At 35.8% G+C, this 18,793-nt stretch overlaps 1 protein-coding gene across 1 annotated transcript in view; it reads left to right on the top strand.

Moving 5' to 3' along the window:
• PRKG1 (protein kinase cGMP-dependent 1) overlaps window positions 1-18,793 on the top strand; it is a 1,201,019-nt gene that overhangs the window by 998,900 nt on the left and 183,326 nt on the right. The window contains exon 7 of the mRNA XM_019651487.1: window positions 2,191-2,285. Coding sequence (XP_019507032.1) covers window positions 2,191-2,285 — 95 coding nt within the window. The remainder of the gene's footprint in view (window positions 1-2,190; window positions 2,286-18,793) is intronic.

Genomic DNA, 18,793 nt, shown 5'->3' with positions numbered 1-18,793 from the left:
AATTAAAGATGCAAACATCGATGACTGGTGTCTGTGCATATTTAGAATGAGTCATTATACATACAAAGAAAAACTGTGACAATTAAAACTTTAAAGGGAAGCTTTTATTCTTGTTCTTTGAGCTGCTTATCTTTTCATATTCATGGATTATCCAGTTAGGTTTTCTCTCACATTAATCATATAAGCGGAAAATACTTTCTTCTGGAGGTAGCCCATTTCTTGAATGTCTATGCCAGTGAAATTGCAATAACATCTTGTTTAAAGAACTTTTCAAAATCCACTGAAATTTCTCCATGGCTTGCATTAATCTACCATTTTGAATTTCTAATCTTTTTTTCTCTTAACCAAATGGTGAATGTACAGTTATATGATATATCTTTATATCTAATTTTGAATTAATGATCTTAACTTATAGTATATTATGCCTTAATTCATGACTTTTTTTTTAACAGCCAGGAGTAGGGACAGATATGGCTTTGTTGAATTGCCTCATTGTACAGATGAGAAAACTGAGGTTCAGAAAGACAACAACGTGTCAATGTTTGTCAAAGATTGGTCTGTAGAACATTTGTATCTAACTCACCTACATTAAAGTTTTGAAATTCAGCTTTACAAGACCCACTAAATCAGAACCTCAGGAACATTTATTTTAAATAAGAAGTTCATCCTAACTCCTCCCCCCCCGCCACACACACACACACACACACACACACACACACACAGGAGTTTGAGAATCTCTGAGCTAGTGTATCTCTATTTACATCAGTAAAAGCCTTATCAACATACAAATGAGCATCTCTATGATAGACCTTAGTGGTAAAAACTGCATTTCCATGGTTTTAAAACACTGTTTTCCATGGTTTTAAAACACTGTTTTCCATGGTTTTGAAACACTGTGTAGAGGAGTAATCAAGTGCATCAGTGGAGAATTATAATTGAATTCCCTCCACCTCTCAGACCTCCTTAATATGTATAAAAATTCTGGTCTTTGACATCCTCTCTCTAAATTCAAAAACCCGAAGCATAGTATTTTTAAATGTGTTTAAGTGTCTGGCATTGTCTCAAGAAATTAGTTTCTCTACTTCATTTTCCAGGCAGGTGTATTTTAAGTATTTAACCTTTCTGGGTGACACATAGCCAGTTTTAGGAAGATTAGTAGATCTGGGGGAGGAAGTGAGTTAACCCAAAGGTAAAACTTACTGCATTTCTGTCTTCATTCATGCAGTAAAAACATTACTTGCCTTCTGTGGACTGTCACACAAGTCACAAGTCCTGCGTGGGCTGGGTTACCTTGTTAGTAAAGAACTTTTCTGTTCAAACAATTTACAGCTCTTTATTATATGCTTATTATGAATTGTATAGAATGCCAAAGAAATGCCCATTTCTTTGAAGAACATACTGTTATTGTGATTTAATAGAGACATATATGTAATTTTATATCTTTAGAAAAAGAAACATTGCTGAAATGAAGCATATGGATCATGAGGATAGGGGGACTAAAGTTGATGGGAGACTCACAGGAAGGCATCATGAAAATGTGACTGGCTTTTGAATGAAGCTGGATTTTTCTTAAGGAAAGAGATAGGCATATTCTAGAGAATCTGAATTTTGCATATAGAGGTGTATAGAAAGATGTTCATTATAACAAAAAAGTGGAAACAATGTAATGGTCCATCTACAAGAAAATGGATAAATAAGTATTTTTATGGAGAGGAAAAAGGCATTGGATGAACTATATTTATATCTAATAGCATAGAATAAATAAAAGAATGTTAAAAATATGTAAGGCTCAGAATGATACACACCATATTATGCTGTTCATATATTTTAAAAACTCATGCATATAAACAAATAAAAAAAGGATTGGAAGAATGTTCACTAAATGTATTATAGTGGTTGCCTTATGGGAACAGGGACAAGGATAAATGAAATTCAAATTTCTGAAGAATTTATTATGTCTTGAAAACAACTTGAAATTATAACAAAATATTTGGAAGTCATTACTTGTGGTTTGCATGGGAATTCTATGTCATTATTTTTTGGTCCCTTATGTGATAATGTGCTAATTTTCTTCATAAAAGTAAGTTTAAAAAAAAAGAAATAAGAAATGGAATGAACATTATCAACTAGTGTTCATTTGGTCATCCAGGGTATACAAGGAATACAGACACTCATTGTTTCTCTTTGTAGGTAAATGTCACTCGTGAAGACTCACCAAGCGAAGACCCAGTCTTTCTTAGAACTTTAGGAAAAGGAGATTGGTTTGGAGAGAAAGCCTTGCAGGGGTAAGTAGATCACACATTACACGATTTTTCGTTGAGTGCTACATAAATTCCTGTCTTAAAGATTGAGCTCCTAGCAAAATAAGCTCTTTAGTGCTTATTCTAACAGCAGGACCCTTGATGATCATTTTTATTTATTTCCAGCTGGATTTGTAGTCTGTATAGACAGCCTGTGGAATTGATTGGTGGTTAATGTATATAATAAATCATTTTTTAATAGGAACATTTCTCATCTTTGTTTCTTAACTGCAAGCTCTATAAAGACTCTAATGGAGAGGGAGAAGTCTCTGCTAAGCTTAGTTTGTACAAGTTTGACTGAAAATCATAAGAAGATGATTGGTTGAGAATTTTGAACTCCCTAAACCTGATTATGCAAACTACATCTCAGAAGGCAATGGAGCTTTTTGGGATTCATGTCTGGCTGGTTGTTGTCACTGCTGGTTATGGTAATGGAGGCGGAGGAGGACGTAGGCATGGAGGTGATGCACATCCAAGTTCACTCCAGGTGGGCTCTGAAGGCTGGACTTGTAGAGGTGAAGTGCTAGGTCATGATACTCCATTTGTAAACTTAGACCTCAAGAAGCAAGCCCTTGTTCCCTGCTACCCCGTCTACTGTGGAAGAAAAACCCAGTTGACTTTGTACCACTCATCACACAGGATGCATGGCAAATATATTTGAGTAGTCTACTCTTGTTTTCCAATAAGCAACACATCTCAATTATTAGTATATGTAAAATAAGTTTTCAAAGTTCAGTGCTATATGTAAACAAGCCTCTCAAATAAGAATCAATATTTATTTTTGCATCAAATTCCAGGTGCAGAAGTGTCTATTAAAGAGAATAGCAATAGGACATAATTTATTCCTAAATATTTAGAACAGTCAATTTTGCTTCCATTTCAAATTATGCCTTTATTGCAAAAAAATGCATTATAAGCATTTTGCTTAAAATTATTATAAAGAAATAGTTTAGGGAGTTTTTATTTTTTGAAGCCACCACCAGATGTCAGGTCTTACTTTTCTTTACTATTTCACAGCTACAGAAACAAAATAGAGATTTTGATAAATCACCTTATTCAGGCCAGATGACCTTATAAAAATTCAGAACTAAGTGAATTTGACTGTCTTTTTTCTTTTACTGAGTTGATTTGATCCTTATCTGATGATCACGTACTTGCCATTAGATTTTTCCAGTGGCAAAGTTGTAAGAAATACCATGTTTGATGGAGATGCACAAAAGAATGCAATAAACATTACTTCCCTAGTGTAAAATGCACAAACATGTCATTTGTACTTGACTCTTTCTTTCCCTTGATTATTGTATATATAGAGGATTCTAGAGAATAATACCACCTGATTTTATTGGTCCAAGAATAATTGCCCCTGTGGAAATTGTCATTTCCAGCAGAGACAAAGACCCAGAAAGATTTTCTCTAATTTCTAATGAGATCACAAGTGGAACACCAAAAAATAAAGCATAATGAGAACTGACAGATTTTCTTTTGTAGCTTATTGCCACTGAATTTTGGTGTCAATTACAGAAAACTTTTACAGTGAAAACACCTTCCTAGAATATGTCAAGAAGTGACCTTGGGGATATGGTTTATGGAAAGTTATCAGATTTTGCTCTTATATCAAAATTTAAGCTAATGGTATTCTATCTAGATTGAATTCATTCTATCATCATCCTAAAGTTGGCTGTATGCCTCCTCACTGCTCATGTGTCTAAATTGTATTGTGTGTACATATATATGTACAGTAAACATATCCATATATAAACATAAACACATATACATTGTTTCATTTGTGTTTAAAATTTTACATGTGAAATCTCATTCTGTTTCATTTGGGATCAATATATATATATATATATTTTTTTTTTCTTTCTACTGTCATACAAATTGCACTTGTGCCATTCCTTGCTTTAGAAATTTTGCCTTCTTTTTGTATTCTTTTAAAATTAGTCTTTAAATTTTTAATATTTATATCTAGCATGTTATCATGTTAATCAATAGTTCTATCCTCTTCTTGAATAATATAAAGATTTTTGTATGTTTAACGCCAAATTACTCTTACCTACCTCTGTCTAGTTTTCTAGTATACAGTTCCACTTGCTTGGTAAATCCCCACATATTAGTCATTATTATTACCATATTTTTTCAGACACTACTTACTTAGGTTTAGTAACTTGGTTTACCTATTATAGCAGGTCCTTGAAGAATGTCACTTAGTTATAACGATGTAGCGCCATAGGAACTTAACTCTTCATATGAATTAGCCTGTGGTAAAATTGGTTGCACTATACATCATTTCACTGCAGCTGCAAGAACCTATAGACGACGTTAAGTGAGGACTTACTGTCTTTGCCCACTGTTGCTTGTTACACACAGCTTATTCCTTTTGTGTTTATCCTTTAGTAATTGTTCAGCGATGATCTGTTTATACTTTTTGCCTATATGTGAATGAGTTTTGGGTTATGCATAGAAAACTAGGTTAAATTTATTTTTTTCCTCAGCATGTTAACTATTACTCCATTGTCTTTTGGCATGCATAGCCTGTGATCAGTTAAATTGCTATTCCTTCATAGGTAATGCCTTTTTTCTTCGGTACTCATCTCTAATGTTCCTCTGCATTTTCACTCTAATCTCTGTAAGTGCATATATGTTTCATTTTTTATCATTTGGCTCTGTGTGTTCTTTTCTTCTGAGAATGCAGTTTTCCTCAATTCTAGAAAATCCTCACCATTAGCTCTGCGTATTTCCTTTCCCCCACTTTCTCTAGTCTCTCGTTTTGGAATGCTTACTAGTCTAGGTTTACCCTCTTCATCCTACCGTCCTTATATTCTTATTTCATGTTTGTATGTTCTTTGTATCATTCTGTGCTCCATTTGTAACGGAATCTAGGCATATTCTCTCGGATCCATCATGCAGTTCTCTACTTCACCCTTCAATTGTATCAAGTTTAAATTCAATCCATCCACTGAATAGATTCCAGTAACTTTTTCAAAATATATTTTTAGAATTTCAGCTTGGCATGCCACAGTGGTTAGGAGTGTGTGCACTGAAATGAAACATCCTGGGGTCAAATCCCAGCTCCATCATTCACAACATGCGTCATCTTATTTTTCTTTACTTCTCTGTGCTCCAGGTTTATGGTTTATAAAATGGGAATAACAGTATCTGCCACATTGGATTGAGGTGACTAATAAGCCAAATAATGTAGACAGTTTGTATGCATATTAGAATGATGACTGGCAAATACTCTGTTCAGTGAATGTTAACTATTATTATATTATTCTTTTCAAATATGTTATATATTGTTTCTTATTTATACTTTATTTATCTCTTTTATTTTATCTCTTTTATTATTTTAAAAATATCAAATTCTTTGAAATGAAATTGTTACCTTCACCTTCAGGGTGCAATTCTAATGCTTGTCACATCTGCTGACTCCCCCTCCTGGCAACAGAAACACTCCAGGGCTCTGGCTTTACGAAAGGCTCAATCCCAGTCTCTGTCCCTATGGGGCCACCAGCAGACTCCTTCACCCAGTCCTTCATGAGCTCTCCTACCCAGCTCCAGCTCACATCTCTAACCTTAGGACCCTTCTCTCTTTTGTGGACTTGAGACTTTCAGAGTTTTTGTTTTGTTCCTTTTGGGTTTTAGTGAGGATTATAATCAATTTTTTTTTTTTTAGTGAAGATTGTTTGCATGAGGATTATAATAGATAATCTATGTAAAATGTAACAGAATGGCTTGTGGGATTTTTTTCCACATTGTCCTAGATTTCAGGCTAAAGTCCAAAGTCTAAAAGCTGCCATTACTTAGGGCTGGCTTCTTCTAGAAGAACTAATAAAGAAGAACCAAAATTTGTGGGTTTTTTATTGCTATTCTGTCTGTATGATGGAGAAGTAGGGATACTAAAGGTTGGCCTGTTGGGGAGAGCAGTGGTTCATCAAAAGAAGTTGTTCTCTCAATTCTCTGGTCTCAGCTTACTTTCTTGTTGAAGATTTATAGGTAAACAGGTGATGAAAATAGAGTGTGCTAAGTGATATTATGGGAGAAGCACAAAGTGTCATACAACATTAACATATTTATATCTCCATCCCAAACTTTGTCTTAACCTCCAGACTCAGTTTCCTATGGGGGCATGGCTGCTTAGGTATCACTCAGGTGCACCGCATAGCACTTGAACAACAGTAAACTCATTTTCATTCCATCCCTCAACCAAATCTATTCCTTTTCAAGGGATCGCTGTAGCAACAAGTGTTTCTCAAATCAGAAATTTGGACAATGTCATTATCCTTAGCTGTTTCCTGTTGTGAAATGCCCACATCACTGATAACTAATCCTGTTGATTCTGCCCCTAAATAACTTTAACCATGATCGGCATCTTGCCATCCTCACTGTCACAGTTCTGATCTGTCGCCCGGGTTACTCTTGCTTACCTTTTGTTCATTCCATACACTGTGGTTATGGCAACCACTCTGTATTAGTTTTCTAGGGTGGCCATAATAAATTACCAGAAAATGATTGTCTTAAAACAATGAAATTTGTTGCTTGACAATTCTGGAGGATAGAAGTCCAAAATCAAGGTGTCGCTGTGGCCATGTTCTCTCTGAAAACTCCAAGGAAAAATCCATTCCATACCTGCATCCTAGCTTCTGGTGGTGATTGGCGATCCTTGGCCTCTTAGGTTTCTAGTTCCATCATCCCAATTTCTGCCATCTCTCATCTGTGTGTGTGTGTGTTTGTATTAAACTCTTTCTCCTTCTAAGGACACCAGTCATTGGAGTTAGGCCTATTCTAATCCAGTATGGCAGTGTCTTAACTTCATTATATCTACAAAGACCCTATTTCCAAATAAGGTTACAGTCACAGGTACTGGGGTTTTAGACTTTGGCATAACTTTTGTGGTGACACAATTCAACACATAACACTGTGTAAAGCAATTAGGCCCATGTCACTTTCCTTCTCAAAGGCTTCCTGTGTCACTCCCTACTGTGAGACCTGTTCTCATCACCCACATCCCTGCATCATGATCTATGCTCTAGTCACACGGATCTTTTATATCGTCATCATTCTCATGATGTATTTTACTTTTAGGCATTTGGCATTGCAGTAATCTATTGTGATCATGGTCCTTGCTGGCATGGATGAAAAACTAAACTTACAATAAGCTTCAAGTAGGGTATTAGAACTGAGAAGACCAGCACAGCATTGAACTAAAATGTACAGCATGTGGAAACTGACCTGCTGCTCTATTGATACCTGGACCTATGATATGGTCGTATAATCTTATATAGTAACATAAAGGTGCCTAAGGTACTATAATCCACTGGGCTTTGATGTCAAGGAACCCATTAGAGGATTTATGGAACCAATATCATGGTTTTGAAGAAACCATATTGCATACAAAATATAAACACACACACACACACACACACACACACACACACACACTGAACACACATATCCCAAATTATTATGATTAGTATGAAAACAAGTTTGACCAAGTATACACACTCAATAGCAAAGATGATTAAATCAACAAAATTTGAACACCTGCTCTCTGGTCTTTTCTAAAGAATACATCTATAATATGAAGTTAATTATACAAAGCATTTTTTGTTGTTATTTGAATTTACTTGATAATCTTGTTAATGTTTTAGTATGCACTATAGCCTCAGATATATCACTGGTAGTTGATTTTGCTTATTATAATAGACAAGAATTGTCAGTAACTAATAGTAAAACAAGATAGTTTAAATAAATTAGGATATTGGTGTTTAAAAAATTCTGTTAAATGCAAGGAGATTTATGAAAGACGACTTTTTTTCTAGAGGAAGGCTTTCAGGTTTTTATTAAAGAAATTATTGTTTATATAAAAAGGATCAGATTTTCATAGATGTTTGAGGAAACATCAAGATGTCTTAGAAAATGATTTCTTTATCCCTGCTGTCATAAATGTAAGGTCATTTTCAACTGTGGAAGTTGAGCTACTTAGAAAACAATTCAGTTCCTCATTGTTATTCTCCAACATGTCGTTCAGACAAATAATTTCCTTCAGGAGCCACAAGATAAGAAAATATAATGTAAATTTGAAAATCTCTTCAAAAACAGATATAAAAACATTTCATTTCAAGCTAATTTTCTTGTTAATTAACTTGGCTAGTGTTTTGTGTCTCTGTCATTTTTATTCTTTCTAGTTCTAAATGATTGCTTCTTAAATTTCCCTTTATACAGGAGAAAAATGGCTTGTTATAAATCACACTTTGGACAGGCAACAAAGGTTTTAATTGGTTAGATTCACTGTCATTATACTAATCACTTGTGATGCCTGAAAAAAATATGTTTTACAGAGCTCTGAATATTCTTGCCAAGAATTGTCTTTGAGTGTAACATTTACTCCTGTATTCTGATTGAAACTGTGTGCACATGAGATGAGTTTTTCCAGCTCGCATTTCGCCTCATATTCCTCATTCATAGAATGAACTGCGAGTAAAAAATATGCTATGCGATAATTGTCTTACCCCCTGTTCCATGCATTAGGACAAGTACAATATTCCTTTTAGGACATTTGAAATAGTATTTAAGGGGATTTAATTCTACCATTTCTTCCCAGGGCCATGTTCAAATGTATCAGTAAATAATCTTATAGGTATCCATGGTTTAATCCAGCAACAAATAACTTGCAATTGTAAAAAGAAATACAATTTACAGCAGTTTCACAAATTATGAAGCAATTAGAGATAAGTTTGACAAAGGATGTGTAAGACCTGAATACTGAAAACTACAAAACATTTCCAAAAGAAATGTTGAAATAGACTGTTCACATATCCTAACATTCCATATTGTTCTCCCAGATTGATCTATACATCCAGTGCAATCCCAGTCAAAAATCCCAGCAAGCTTTTATGTGGAAATTGACTCTTTTTGACCTAAAAGAGTCAAAATAATTTTGAAACAAAGAACAAATTTGGAAGACTAATGCTACCAGGCTTTGAGACTTAATTTAAAGCTTCAGTAACTAAGGCAATGTGGTGTTAATGTCAAATTAGACACATAAATCTATAGAACAGAATAGAGGTCTCTGAAACTGACCACACATATATTGCTACTTTAGTCATCTTGGGCTGTCATAACAAAATATCACAGAGTGAGTAGCTTAAACAAAAGAAATGTATTTTCTGTTTTGGAAGCTGGAAGTTCGAGATCAGGGTGACAACATGGCTGAGTTCTGGTGAGGATTCTCTTCCTGGCTTGCAGGTTGCTGCCTTTTTGCTGTGTGCTTATGTGGCCCTTTCTTGATATATGCACATACAGTGAGCACACAAGCTCTCTGCTGTCTCTTCTTATAAGGGCACTAATCTCATTATTAGGGCCTCACCTTTGTAATCTCACCTAAACCTAAGTGTCTCCTGAAGGCTCTATCTCCAAATACCATCATATAGGGGGTCAGGGCATCACCAGATGATTTTTTTTGGAGGGGCATTCAATTCAATCTACAGCACTTACCAGTTAATTCTCAACATCAGTTAAAAGGCAATTCAGTGAAGAAACATCACCATTCTCCACAAATGGTGTCGAAACTATTAAATATCCATTAAGTAATAAATAATAATAAATAAATAAACTTGGCCCTATACCTTGTACCATATTGGAAATTAACTTAAAATGTGTTATAGGCCTAAATGTGAAACCAAAACTATAAAATACTTAGAAAAAAATCCTAGGAGATAAATTTTATGAACTTTGGTTAGGTGAAGAGTTTTTTTTTGTTGTTGGATGTCATACCAAAACCCAATCCATAAAAGAAAAAAAAAAGGTAAATTAGACCTCATTAAACTTAAGAATTTCTATTCTTTGAAAAAAAATAAAGCTACTAGGAGTAGGAAATGAAAATATTTTCTCTCCACCGATTGAGCGAATGTATTTGCAAAATCAGATCATCTGAAAAAGGACTTGATTTCAGAATATATAAATAACCTCAAATGTCAATAATGAGAAACCAACTTAATTTTTAAAATGTGCAAAGGATTTTTAAAATTAGTTTCAGGTATACAAAACAATGTGATAGTTATACATTTCAGCTCTCACAATGTGCAAAGGATTTGCACAGACATTTCACCAATGAAGAGAAACTGACCACAAATCAGCACATGAAAATTTGCTCCCTGTGATTAGTCACTCGGGAAAGGCAAATTAAAACCACAATGAAACACCACTCTACCTATTATTAAAGTGTCTAAAATTTAAAACTTGGACCATACCGAGTGTAGGAGAAGGTGTGGAACAAGTGCAAATTTCATATACTGCTGGTGGGAGTGTAAAATGGTATACCACTTTAGAAAACAATTTGGCAGTTTCCTGAAAAGTTAACCACAGGGAGCATTTGAGATCTTGCTCCCTGGCATATGTCATCAGTGTAGCTCAAATAAACTCTTAGAAAAATTCAAAATAATAAGAACAAAAAGAGTTAAACATATTACCTACCATATGACCCAGCTATTCTATTCCTAGGTATTTATGTAAAACGTGAAAGCTCGTGTTCATACAAAGACTTATATAATAACAGGTTTATTTGTAATATCCCCAAACTCAAAACAACTGAAATGTTAATAGATAAGCAAATCATAGTATAGCCATACAATGACGTACTCTTCAGCAATAAAAACAATGAAGCATCGATATACTCACAACATGGGATGTCAAACTAATTATGTTGAGTGAAATAAACCAAATTTAAAGAGTACATACTGTATGATTTCATTTATAAAAAAATCTAGAAAATGCCAAGTAATCTATAGTGACAGGAAGCAGATTAGTAGTTACATAGGCATAGGGTTTGGCAGGAGGCAGAGATTATAAAGGGATACTAGGAAACTTTGGGGATAATGGGTATCCTCATTATCTTGGGTGTAGTGATAGACTCATGAGTGTCTATAAATGTCAAAACATTTTAAATTGTGCACTTTAAACGTGCACAGTTTATTTAATTTCAACGACACCTCCATAAACTATTAAAATGTTTTCAAACTTACTAAAAAATCTTATAGGAACCTTTTATATAATCAAGGGTCAGTAAGAGGACTGACCAACTCTCCTATGTCTGGTTGATTATCCGCCATGGCTTCTACCATTCTGCACTCAGGAGGCTCAGAGCTCTCTATGCTCCTATTATCCAAGCCACTGTTAATAACATTATAGCCTGCAGCTAGCTTTACCCCAGTCACTGATAACAAAATGTGTTAGGGCTTATTTGGCTGAAAGGAACTCAAGGGCCATGGGTGTAATAAGCTCACTGACAGTAGTCGTCATATTCTACAAAGTCATGAAGTTTTGAACAAATCAATGCATGCAGGCAAGGGTAAGCCAAAGGGGTCTCCTTGTCATTGGGAATCAGTTGTGGGCTGCGTGTTAGTGTTTAGTCAGTTTAGATAACATGATTCTCAGCCTAGAAAACAGAACGGACAGAATTTTCTACCAAAGTGGTAGAATTTTAAGGTCAAGCAGATAAGCACATGCAGGAGGAAGGAAGGCTGAAAGACCACATCAGGCTCAAGGTTTCACAAATGAGTTTGCACGTGTGGGGGTTAGGGGTGGGGGGTTTGGTGTTCCATCCTTGGGCACAAGTATACGTAGGTTATGGATGAAGACTTTTAAACAGTGATCACGTGGACAGTACAAAGGTGGAGAAGAGCCACCGTCCCAACCAGCAGTGGTTTCTGGCAGTAAAATAAGCTAGGGTTTCCTAGATGTTTCTCATTCATATCTTACCCTTGCCTTCTCCAGAGGGAAGCTGGTATTACCATGCTGGTGAGGCTATTCTCGATTTTTGCTTTTTCTGAACAGTAACGTCATTGAAAAATGGGTTTGGAATTCTACGTAAATTAGTTTTAATACTTAGAAAAGAAATAACCCAAACAAAATTATAAGTAAATTTTGCATAAAATGTTTATTCCTGTATTGCCTGAAGTCACCTGAACCAGCAATGATCCTCATATCCCATATTAGAAAATAGAAGACAAACTACTAATTAAAGCAGTTGAGCCAGTATACCTATATATTATGATAACGCATTTTAAATTTAAACAGCATGCATTTTAATGTTCCTCTCTTACATTTAGTGGTCTGTTTACTCTCAGCAAAAATGTATTGTTGACTATTTAACAATGAAACATTTAAAGGTAAACAAGGCAGATTTCCTGCCCTCCAAGGCATTGTGCTAAATACTCTTGCAAACATTATTCTGTTTGATTCTCACAAAGGTCAGTATTAGTCCCATTCTACATGTTAGAAAACTGAGGCTCAGCTGAAGTAAAATAACTTCAAGGTCAAACAGCTAGTAAGCAGAGACACTAGGAGTCGAACCCAGATCGCTTTGATTCCATCACCTGCTGTCATTTCAGTCCGCCATACTGCAGGTATGTGCAATAATGACCCGACTGGTGGAATGGACATCATAGGAAGTTCCCAAACATGGAAGTTTCATTTTATAACTATCTCCCTTTCCTACCCGAATTACGTATAACAATACATGGGAGAAAATCATATAGCTCTTTTTTTTTCTATTTTCTATTAGTTCTTACTCTCCTGAGATACTCAATGCATTTATCCTCTACCACTCTCCATGGTTTAGATGATGGAGCCTCATTTAGAAAAATATTTGTGGCTTCATCTTGGTCTCAGCCCTAGTTGTTCACTGCTACACGAACTTGATTTTAAAGCAAAGGGGCCTATCCATCACCCCTATTTTCCCTTTAAATAGCTGTAGAACAGTTTCTTAAACTATACCCTTTTCAAAACTGTCTCACAGCTCAGGTCTGTGAGTATTAAGAGCTTATCCTATAAGGTATAATGGCTGTCCTGTTTTCTGGAATATTCCTGAGTATCTGAGCTTAGTGATGCCCTCAGCATCAGTGGCTGACAGCTGCTTGCTACGCAGATGGCTGACTGCCTCTCTCACTGTCTGCTCAACATCTTTGCTGAAAACCTGCTCCCCATATGGGGAAACATGTTGTTTTGAAAGGAACATTTTTCACAAACGTTCCATAAGAAGAATACAGGTTTTCTACCACCCCCATCCATATGCACTTATTTTCTTTAGACGGGTTTCTTTAGATGGGTTTCCTATCCTGGAGAAATATATATGAGTATATATGAATGTCAGAAAAGTCATGACACATTTTTGCAATGAAAAACAGAAAAAATGCATCATGACTTTTCTGACGACCATATATATATATATATATATATATATATATATATATATATATATATATATATATATATATATATAAAACTTCAAGGTTTTTGAAATTGTGGTACCAAACAAAAATGATCAAAAATGGTAAAACATGTACCTGAAGTTAACTTTTAAACTTATGAATTTTAAGCTTATGAATTTTGAAAGTAATCTTACTTTTTTAATATGTGGGAGAAAAATTAAAGGTATGTTTCTATGTTTTTAGACCTACCTCAGAATAGTGAGGATTTGAGATCATGGGAAATAACGGGTTTTAGAACTTTTGCTACTGTAGGTTGTATTTATTTTGTATCCTTCTCGACTTCCTCCGTCTCCAATTCACTCACTTTTAGGAGATAATCTATGTTGTCCATGTCTCTGTGGGTACCTGGTAAGCACTGAGGATATTAAGCAAGCTGTCACACACCTGAGACTATCATAGACTATATTTTTATTTACATTTTGAACTGGTAGTTTTATTCAAAAGAAAACTGGGTAAATTATTTTGTCGCTAGCTGCAGAAAAATTCATTATTTTCCCATTTGCTAAAGCAGAGTGAGTCATTAAGAACTGGAATATAAATTTTGCAATTTCTCCTTCTAGCAATGTCTAAATATCCTGAAAAGAACTGCTTAGCCAAATGATTTTATTTTCAAGTTGCAAGGCTATAAGTGTTTGTGGAAATGGGAAATGATATTTAAGTGATTGATGAGATAGTTTGTATTTATAGTTTTTATTATTCCTTTCATGGTTCAGAGAGTGGATCATGGATTTCTGGGTCTCCTCTAAGAATGGAGTTGGATATACTTAAGGGCAAATACCATGGGAGAAAATCAGTCTTTTACTAGCATTGTTCTTTCTTTTTCAAATGCACTATTTTCCCTTCAGATCAGTTCCCCTTCATTTTCTTAGTAATTCAGGTGTGAAAATGAAGGACAATTTGCCAACGCCCCTCCCCCGCGCCATAGCTCCCCCTCCTTACATGGGCGCCACATTTTACGTACTGCTCTTCCACAACATTTCTTATATTAATTCCTTTCTCTCTTTATCACTTTTCCCACCGCAATTCAGATACGTTTTTACCTATAATTTATGCTGTTAGGTTCGTTTTCTCATTCATCGTAACCTAACACATCATAAACCTCACAACCCTAGGCCAGACAAGTAGGACCCTTGCTCAGAGTCTGAGCTTTAGCTGTTCCCATTCTAGCCCCTCTCTGCTATACCTGCTTCCAAAGGGAAAGTCACCTTCAGAGTCAGGGGCTATGCTGAATATGCCCATCTGGAGCCTGTGTATTCCCTTCTAGGCCATCCTTCAGGGATCAGGGTAAGGGAGACGGGGTGGTAGTGTGAAGGGCATTTGCTGTTTTAAGTAGGGTGGTCAGCATACTTCTCAGTGAGGAAATGACATTTCACACAGATTTGAAGGAGAGAAGAGACTGAGCCACAGTTATCTCAGGAGGGAAGAATGTCTTATGTACTGATAATAGGGTCTCAACAAATCTACTTGATATTGTTGGTGAACCAACAATTTAATATCCTTTCTCATCTCTGAACCTTGACAAAAGTTGGCACTCTACCTGGAAAGCCCTTTCATGCACCTGTTACTGTGCTTATAAATATTTAACAACCAGCTCTCGGGGGAGGGGGGGTACCGCACAAACAAAAAACAACACTGGTGATTACCAATTTCTGCAGTATAAACGCTCTGACTGTGACCAAGTTACCCATGTGATGGCCCTGAATGTGGAGTTAGGACAAAGAGATGTACAAAATTAGCTCTCAGCTGACATGAGGTAGCTCCTGCATAGATAGCACTTGACTTATTTCATGTCACAAGGCATCACCTATTTAAATCTGACCTATTTAAATCTGACCCTCTGACTTTTTTTTTTTTAAAGATTTTAATTGGGGGAGGGGAACAGCGTTGGGGAGTCAGGGAAGGGGAACAGACAAGTTGCTGTTCTTTTGTTCTTCAGTCTAGTTGTGGAGGACGTCGCTTCACTGGCCCATGTTGGCACTGTCATTACTGCGCTCCTCCCGGGTGAGGCAGATCAGTCACCAGCCAATGGACGGCCGCTCATGGTGGCTCACGACAGCTCACACCAGCTGTCAGGCCGCTCACGCTGGCTGCCAGCCACACACAGTAGCTTATGGCAGCCCACTGCAGCAGGGGCTGAAACCTATGCCATCGCCAGCGACTCACGGCAGCCCAGCTCCATATCTAGCTGTTGTTCACCATCTTAGCTGGAGAGGGCAGTGTCACTGGCTCTCATGTGGGATCCGAACCGGGGCTCTGCTGCTCAGAGTTGACGTCCCAATCCAGCTCTTAACCAACGTGCCGCTCGGCCGGCCCTCTCCCTCTGCCCCTTAACTCTCATCCCATGGTGGGTTTCATACCTTCTTTTTGCTCTCCAAAAGCACACCAAATTCTTACCGCCATCATAGCATTTTCATTTTCTGTCTGCCCATTTATTCAGAAAAATGTAAGTATTTGAGGCAGTTATTTTTACATTGGTGGTGCTTAGCATAGTCCCTCACATAGCCAGATCATGTAGTATATTTTTGAAGTCACTGATTTTAGTAGGTTGGCATAATATTGTTTTGTTCTTTTGAAATTTCTACTTGTAATATTTGATAACAGTAAAGAATCAGTTAATTATTTCAGAGTGATAATGGCATTGTCATTATGAAGTGAAAGAGAGCCCTTATGTTTTAGGGCTTGACAAGTATTTGCAGATAAAATATAAAATACATGGAGTTTGATTTTGCTTTAGAATAATCCAGAGGAGCGGTGGGTGGTGGAAGGGGAACATGGATGAGAAGAGATTGGCCAGAAATTGATCATTGTTGAAAGTGGATGACAGGTGCACTGTCGTTTATTCGATTTTTTCTCTTTTACTCTATGTTTGAATTTTTTCATAATAAACTAAATTCATTATAATTAAGTTATTTTGAGATTGTCATAAATAGCTCTTCTGAGCTAAGTACCAAAATTATTCTTTGTAGTCATTTCCATCATAAAATTGCATTGAGCATGTGGTTGCATTTCAATAGCTAATTCTTCAAATGTTTTTTACTTGGCAACCACTAATATAATTAATAATGTATTTACTTTTCATTCCTAAATGGTTGGAAAATATATTGTAGAACTGACTAAAAACACAACACATACACAAGAAAATCACATGAGCCATAAAATTTGGAACAGGTCCAGATCATAATATGCTATGAAATTCTTTCCTGACTTAAGTAGTGTTAGAGGTTTTCTTTCATATTTGCATGTTTAACTGATTTTTCTTCAAAATGATTCATCAGGAAATTGTTCATGTAAAATTGTCACTTTGAGTTGTTTTACAAAAGTGGTTCTCTGACAGCCTCAAGGGTAAGATTTATGAAAAGCAAGTATAAAACAAAATATGTTTTTTCAGTGGCTGCTCATACCGACCAAGAGTGTTTTGCCTAAAGAGTTCTAGGATGGATGTGAAATTTGCTAGGAAATTAGATATAGATTTATTTTATGTTAAACCTGAGTCCAAAAAGAAATATGTTTCAATCTAGAAATATTAGTAAACATTGCTACCAGTATAAAAAAGCAAAGCATATCTACAGGGGCTGGAAGATCAGTGGGCATCAAAATGAAGATCGTTTTTTACTTCTTCTCTTCTATCTGAATTGCAGTTTAATCACTTAATGTTTCAAACATGTGTTTACATAAATATATAATAAAATAAAAATAAAATCCCTTTTGATATTGATTAATTATAAAGAACCTTGCTGAAAGAATATAGACAGGACTTTGTTCAGAGAATTTCTATAAGGATTATGGCTGATGTGAACATTAGCTAATAAAATAGCCCAACTTTACAAGAAGTTCCTTAGAAAATGATTAGCAGCACTTTTAAAGTACTTGACAGGGTCTGGTTTTTTAAAAGGAGTAGTGAAGTTATCTTCTGTAATATTTCATAAAGTGCATTTCATTTAGACATTACAGTCAAACTAATTATCTGCTTAACTAAGAGGCTTTCAGGGCAAATGAAATGAAAAATTTTATAGCTCCAAATTATAACCTTTATTGATTTTCTTAATAAGACTTTATTCTACCTAAAGACTCAAGTTTGAAACAGCTACTGCCTTCAGAGATATATTTTTTTAATGTATTTTGAAAAAATTCAAGTTTACATAGAAATTACAAGATTAACACAGAAAACTCCCATGTATATTTATCTAAATTCACTAGGTGTTGGGGCCTATGTGTGCTTATCTGTAGTCTATGAGGGATAATTTACTTCATCATGTTTGAGTTGTTGGCAGAATTTAGATCCTTGAACTTATAAAACTGAGGCTGCCATTTTCCTGTCAAATTGCTCTCTCCATCTTTAAGCCAGCAAAGATGCCTATTTTCTTGCTTAGAATCTCCCTCACTTCCCCTTCTGCTACCAGTGGGAGAAAACTCTTGGCTTTTTAAAGACATCATGTGAGTAGATCAGGGCATACTCCTTTTTTTTACCATCAACTGTGCCACATGACAGGCTATTCACAGGAAGGATGCTTCATCATATCCTGGAGGGTTCAGGGAAGGACGTCTTTGGGCAGCCATTTTAGAAATTCTGTCGACCACAGTAGCATCTTGTTAATCTTTAGAGTTGTGTCTCATGTTCATTTTGGCTTTTACCATGTGGGTAAACAATTCAGATGGAGATAAAATTGTCCTCTCTGTGTAATATGATTTTTTGGCATTGCAAACAATATGTGTTGATTTCTATCAGTGGGGTAAACAAGCTCAGGTTGTGTCAGATCTGTTTTTATTTTGTAAAGATGTAAACACGAGGAAACGATATCGAAACAAATGTTCTAAACAAGATGATTAGGGCAATTTCATTGTGTAATCAAATTACGCATTTAAGTGGTGATGTAAAAGGAGTGAAGGAGCAAAATGAATGTGCGTTCATGGAATTTCCACAGTCTGCTTGTGGTGCAGCAATCCCAAATGTGAAATAATAATTAGCTGATCAGATATTTCCTGTACAGTATAAGGGAAAGAGGGTGGGAAAATGGGGCTGGTTTGATGTGGCTGGTGGTACTACTTCCCCACCAAACACTTCTCCCCGAGTTAGTAGCAGTTGCCCCTGTGATTGTAAATGAGCCTGTATTTGAGACCATCAGACCTTGAGACTTTTATGTTAAACCCCATTTTCTCCATTGTTGTTCTGACCTCATCAGTAAGCTGATTAGCCTTTTATGGTAATTCATTCTCACCTGCTAC

Source organism: Hipposideros armiger, unplaced genomic scaffold (assembly GCF_001890085.2).
Source record: "Hipposideros armiger isolate ML-2016 unplaced genomic scaffold, ASM189008v1 scaffold_161, whole genome shotgun sequence".
NCBI lineage: Eukaryota > Metazoa > Chordata > Mammalia > Chiroptera > Hipposideridae > Hipposideros > Hipposideros armiger.
This window is presented reverse-complemented; position numbering and strand designations above follow the sequence as displayed.